The sequence below is a fragment of the Eptatretus burgeri genome, chromosome 6 (assembly GCF_056783735.1).
Source record: "Eptatretus burgeri isolate ZD-2024b chromosome 6, Ebu_testis_v1, whole genome shotgun sequence".
NCBI lineage: Eukaryota > Metazoa > Chordata > Myxini > Myxiniformes > Myxinidae > Eptatretus > Eptatretus burgeri.
The window spans coordinates 59,868,420-59,874,550 of record NC_140966.1 but is presented as its reverse complement, the minus strand read 5'-3'; the positions used below and the strand labels follow the sequence as shown (position 1 = coordinate 59,874,550).

Genomic DNA, 6,131 nt, shown 5'->3' with positions numbered 1-6,131 from the left:
TCCGTGCACAAACTGGAGGATCTGAAAGCTGCGCAGGAGCTCGTGAACATTTATAAAAATTTAACCTTAAGATGCACAAGGTAACATGCAATATTACTAAATAATGCATTTGAATAAAATCAATGAGTTGATACTGGATATTAATATAATATGGCACTTATTTTGTTCCAAAGAGTGATATCAAAAGTGTTAACCAATGATTACGGATTACTGAGTGGATTTTTGAATGAATGGTGAACAAGTGGCCTTTCAATCTGCAGGCATTCCTGAACTCCAGGGGTACGATAGAGCGACGGCTGGCACAAGCTCTGGGCCAAATCCTCCCACCCATCACCAAGAGTGCCGTGTGTAGCCTGCTCGGGCTCACCGTGCTCGCTGCTTCGGAATTTGACTTCATCGTGAGGTATGAAAAAAGTTTCAGCACAAAGGACAACCTGGGATGATCCCATTTTCCTTTTGGGCCTGAAGTAGGATATAGATATTGTCAAGTGAATGTTAAGTGCAAATGTAATACAGGCAGCTTTCTCTCTCTCTACCTCTCTCTCTCTTCATCTCTCTCTCTCTCTCTCTTCATCTCTCTCTCTCTCTCTTCATACATATATATATCTATCTATCTATCTATCTATCTATCTATCTATCTATCTATCTATCTCTCTCTCTCTCTCTCTCTCTCTCTCTCTCTCTCTCTCTCTCTCTCTCTCTCTCTCTCTCTCTCTCTCTCTCTCTCTCTCTCTCTCTCTCTCTCTCTCTCTCTCTCTCTCTCTCTCTCTCTCTCTCTCTCTCTCTCTCTCTCTCTCTCTCTTTACCTCTACCTCTCTCTCGCACTCCCTTTTGAGCTGTAAGACCTCTCGTGGTGGTCTGCAGAGGTATATCACATGGACTGTGAGACAAGAGACCCCAATGAGCAATGAAGGTGAAAAAAAAGGAAAATAACTATTTATGCATGCACATGTAAAAATAAACATATAAATACAGACACAAAATGGGGAAAAAAACATTTTTTAAAATTGTTATCTTTTAATTTGCTATTCATATGAAGAAACTCGAAATAGCTTTGGTTCTGATTTGTCGTGATCTCATTGAGGAAGAGGAACATAAGTTGTTTTTTTTTGTCAAGCGAACAGAGCAAATGTGAAAATTGTAAAAGTCTGACTCCCACGTACGTCTCAACTCATTGAGTCTTCAGAAAAGCTGTTGCAGCCAACTTTACGAGGATGTTGTCCATGGTTTACATTAAAAGGTGTCTGAAGCAAATGTTTAAGATCACTGCCCTCTGTTGGTGTTCACATTCTGAAAGCATCCTTCACGTGATGTTTGCTGAACAATTTCGAAATCACGAACTTGATTTCCACCAGTATGATAATCGCCAAATTTAGGACCTGGCCAGCCAGCTTGTAACCTCCAGACATATAAATTTCTTTGAGGACCTTCAGACAGTTTTATACATGTTGATAAGGGTGCGGGATCATAGACTGTTGTAGGCTTTCGGCGGTGGTTATTGGAATGAGGCCAATTGAAGTGTGCCGCTCCCAAGGCTAGAACAGGGAAGTGGGAAGACGACTGTATTGGAAAAGTATGACCACTTGTTCAGACTGCAGTGACGTGAGTGACATGGACCGCCTCCACTAGGATGGAGAAGGTACTGAGGGGATGTAAAGGATGGATGTTCAGAGTGGGATAGGCAACTTGTAAACACAATCCGCAAGCTTTTGTATCCATGTGCTGGGCTAAAGCTAAACATGTGGCAATATTTGTGTGCGACGGAGGTGGTAGTGGAGGCAGTGGGATTAAGATGCATCGTCTGCTGCTCGCCTCCGAGGAGGCTGGAAAGCATTTAGTCAACTTTCAAACACAATTGCTGTTTCATATGTGTATATTATTGAGCTATGTTGGTGTTCAGTATTAAGATCCTGGTGGTGCGATGAATGAACAAACAAATTAATAAAAGCAATTACAGTAGCAGTGACAACATACCTGAAACACAGAAAACACACACACACACACACACACACACACACACACACACACACACACACACACACACACACACACACACACACACACACACACACACACACGCTTGGCTGTGTGGCCACCACTCAAATAGGCAATTGAATGGGAGACAGCTATTCTTGCAGAATGTAAAAGATCCCAAGTTGTCTTTTGCAATGAGCAGACATTTGAGCTCGTACCTTGTTCGAATTTCCCACCTCCCGTTTGGGTCAAACACAATGTTGTCTCATGCGGACCCTTCTCGGTTTACAACCACTGGATCGGCCTGTTAAGCATTCCTGAACAGGGAACGTCAAATAGATCGGATTCGATATTTGGTCAGGCATTCAAAAATCAAGGAAAAACTTGCAAAGAAATAACCCCCCTTTCTATCTCCCCTCCTCATCTATTCCTCAGGTATTTCTTTGCTGAACTAGCACTTCTGTCCCTCCTCGCATTGCTCAATGGTCTGCTAGTGCTTCCTGTACTGCTAGCCACTTGCCTTCCTGGAACCCAGGTTGGTAGATTGAGAAGATGCTCATTTGATCAGACCATTCAATCTTGTTAGTAAGATTAAAACGATTTATGATCAACCTTTTCACCCCAATCAGCATGAAATGGTGGAGGTGGAGAGCCTTCCAACAGACCAGGGAGCACCATGCTTTGGGACAGTCCCCATGGCAGAAGCAGAAAATGGCACAGGTCCAGCAGCTGGAGATACATTTGGGCCACGAGGCCTTTACACTGTGCCACCTTCGAGCACACATCCGAGGCTGGTACTGGATGGACCAGAGAACGCGTATGCACCACAAATCAATGTAAGCTGTCATCCATAATGCTCACTATAGAAACTGTTTTCTCACTATTTCCTCAAAATGGATGAGGTGTGTGATGTTCTTTGCGTCTATCAATTAAATACGTACTATTGGAATACACCTTTTGACCCTTTAGACTGCTGAGACCCCTTCGAACTTTGAAGACCCTTTAAGACCCCAAAAGACCTCTAATTATTATTATTGGGGTTCCAAGGCTTCAGACTGGGAAACCTATTGTTTTTGTTCAGACTAGCAAAAACGCCCAAGGCCGTAAAGACCAATGATAATTTGGTCCAACAGACCAACCAGCCCCCAGCATAATTAAATACCCACAACAAGTACCCATCGAGTTTTGTATTGGATGATTCAGCTACCCAGAGTTGTTGAGATAGGAGCTCTAGCTAATCAATTGTCATTGGGCTCGTTCAAGTTGCATTTATTGAACCAACATTTTTATCTTGTGCTTGTTTTTCTTTGGAATATCAACAGCTGGTGCCTTTGGTCAAGAACGATACAGTTTCTGTGCTGGAGTTCCAAACTGGTCCACGTGTTGGCTCAGCTGCAGGAACCAAGACTTGGACCCCAGACCGATGCAACGAACCACCAATCTCGAAGCTACGGCCTCAACTGGCCTGCGGTGCAGATTGTCCAAGCGCGCCTTGTAGGACAGGACATGTGAGCAGGTCGGCAGCAGACGACATGAGGCACGGCTTGGTGGTCTCTCAAGCATTGGCCACAGTAACGGCGACAGCTTCAGTCACCGTATCGGTTACCGGCATGCCTGGAGCCCACGTGAGGACACTGGGAAATGATGGATACTCCAATGTGTCACACGACAACAGCTGCAATAAGAACAATAATTCGGGTCATCTCAAGGACTGTGCGACGGAGCCTCCAGTCATCCTCCCTGGAACACCATCTCTTGCCACGGACGTTGAGGCCCAACCACCTTGACTCAGAATGTGATTATAATCAGTTAATATTATTGTCACAAGCAGTCGTCAACAAAGACTGAGGATTGAAATACAGAACCTTCTCAAAGCGACACATTTGCCTCCCGTCCCCTGCAATCGATCTTATGTCTCACTAACCTTATTTAATAACATATCATCAGTCTGCGTGCAGTCGGACACGTGTTCATGCAAACGTATCCATGTAATATGATCTGTATCATGATTTCTTTCGGCTGGACATTTGCCTATAGAAAGGAGCGAAGATTGGAGTTTCAATGTAACGTTACGGCATTCGAAGCATAACACAGAGCTTTGTTAACTGTTTCTTGTCGAAACTCACAATTTTTATTTTTAGCTCCACATTTTTATGTCGACGTCTGCTGCTGCTTTATCGATTATAATATATAAAGTATTTAAACTTGTCAGCAAATTTATTCTATGCAAATGAAAGAAGTCATTAGGTTGTTTTGGGGGGTTTTTGTTGCTGTTTTTTTTTTGGGGGGGGGCGGTTATTGAAAGGCCGTGTCAGTCCATATTGTTAAATTCCTTTGAGGAAACACGTGTATGAATCATTTATAAACCAAGTGTTTTTTTTGATTCATGCAAGTTGTTTTGTGAAGAATTTATCTTTTATTCCAGACATTTTTTTTTTTTTTGGAGGATCGGTGTATCGCACTGGAGTCTCATGGGTAGCTCACACACAGCTCGCCCCCCCCCTCCACACCATCCCAATCTCCCTGCCTCCCAGAGAGGGTGGGCAGGCGAGGTATCTGTGCATTAAAGCAACACAACTTGCTCCAAACCCGGAACGTCAAATACCGTTCTGTCGGCTAATCAACCACTAACCTGAAACCCCCTTTAAGCAGTGCAGTTAGCGTAGTGGGAAAATACAACTTTCAGAAAATCTATCGTCAGAAGTGAGTGTTGGTTGCTTGGTGTTGTCGTGGCTCATACGATGTCAGAGCACTAATGAAATAACTCGTTTTCCGCATTCCGTCTATCACACAATTTCTTAAATCGTATAATTTTTTTCACAAGAGCTGCCCCCCTTTTCCCCCCACTGCTTCGGATTGGTTGAATCAGGGGTCTCGATGCCACCGCATAAGTGATACGCCGGTCAATGGGTCGCCGCACTCCCCCAACCACTCTGTCCACGTGGAATTCCCACACACGGTGCTTGCCCCTACCACCTGGTTCTGTCAGGTGCTGAAGAATGTTGTAACTCATTATAATTATAATAATAATTATTATTATTCTCCGCCTAAAATGATAAGCATTAAAGTTGGTATCCAACGATTGAGATTCTCCTCCAAGCTAATTGTTGGTATCGCACATAACTTATTTATATAAAAATCTATTTTTGTAGCATGTACAGAGTAGAAATCTCATTTTGTCACAAAGTATATTTTGAAGAGTTCTTCGTTTTATATGACATTTTCCACACTGGCTTTGCGGTTCAGCCGCCTTGCCCTCTCTCTCTCGCTCTCCCTCGTGGCCACAGCAGAACCCCAATTGGCGTGAAATCGTGAAGGAGCGGCCGCTAGGCCAGCTCATAACTGTTACACATTGCACGCTCCATTGATACCTCGAAACATACAGCCTTGACAAGAATGTAAGGTGTGTATTAATATTCAAATGTGCATAGTGGAAGATCTAACAAATAAAAATGTTGGAATATTAAAAAAAAAACTTGTTTCAGTTGTCCATATTTTCAGCCCATGTGTGACTGTATTCGAGTTGGTGCACATCTAGCACAATAAGCGCAGAACGTTAAGCACGGTGCCATCAGGAGGCCAGTTTGGTCGATGTAGCAAGTACTGTATTATGGTTTAGGACGGTGACGGCCTCGGGGTGAAGACACAGGACTGGCAGCCTAGAGTTTGGTGACTTCAAATCAATCTGAAGTCAGCAGTATCAAGGATTTGTATTGTATGTTTCTGCAAAACCGAGTCATTTCAGATTGTCAGTGAAGGGAGAGGGACTTCTTCCTACCACAGCTGGTGTATAGTTTACATATAAATCCAGTCCTCACATTGCGATTGACTTTTAATGCCCTTCTGGACAAGTCGGGATTGGCTCGACATGCCATTCATAAAAAAACCAACTTGCACCCAAATGGACTCGATTCACTCAAAATGGTTTACTCACCCGATGTCCTTATTCCCCATTCTTTCACGTTCGAAGGAAAGGAATTGATGCCGAAACGCTTGTGTTGTATTGTTTGTGTCAGGAGGTTCATTCGGTTTCTGGCAATGAAGGACAGGATAGCTTAGTTAGAACCTCATCGTGGGTCTGTGCACTCCACAATGCAGCGATGACATTTCCAGGCCGACTCAGAACAGGCTGCTCTTTGTTGATGCCTTGAAACCCC

The 6,131-nt window shown here is 43.6% G+C and overlaps 1 protein-coding gene across 2 annotated transcripts in view; it reads left to right on the top strand.

The window, feature by feature from the left end:
- The window catches only part of LOC147024893 (protein patched homolog 2-like), a 66,592-nt gene extending 60,954 nt beyond the window's left edge, over positions 1–5,638 (top strand). Inside the window, exons 21-24 of one of the 2 annotated variants that reach the window (XM_085885257.1) lie at positions 261–403; positions 2,410–2,509; positions 2,604–2,810; positions 3,297–5,638. In XM_085885257.1, coding sequence (XP_085741383.1) covers positions 261–403; positions 2,410–2,509; positions 2,604–2,810; positions 3,297–3,761 — 915 coding nt within the window. In that variant the 3' untranslated portion in view covers positions 3,762–5,638. The remainder of the gene's footprint in view (positions 1–260; positions 404–2,409; positions 2,510–2,603; positions 2,811–3,296) is intronic. The other variant, XM_085885258.1, reaches the window with a different exon arrangement.
- The last annotated feature ends 493 nt before the right edge of the window (positions 5,639–6,131 follow it).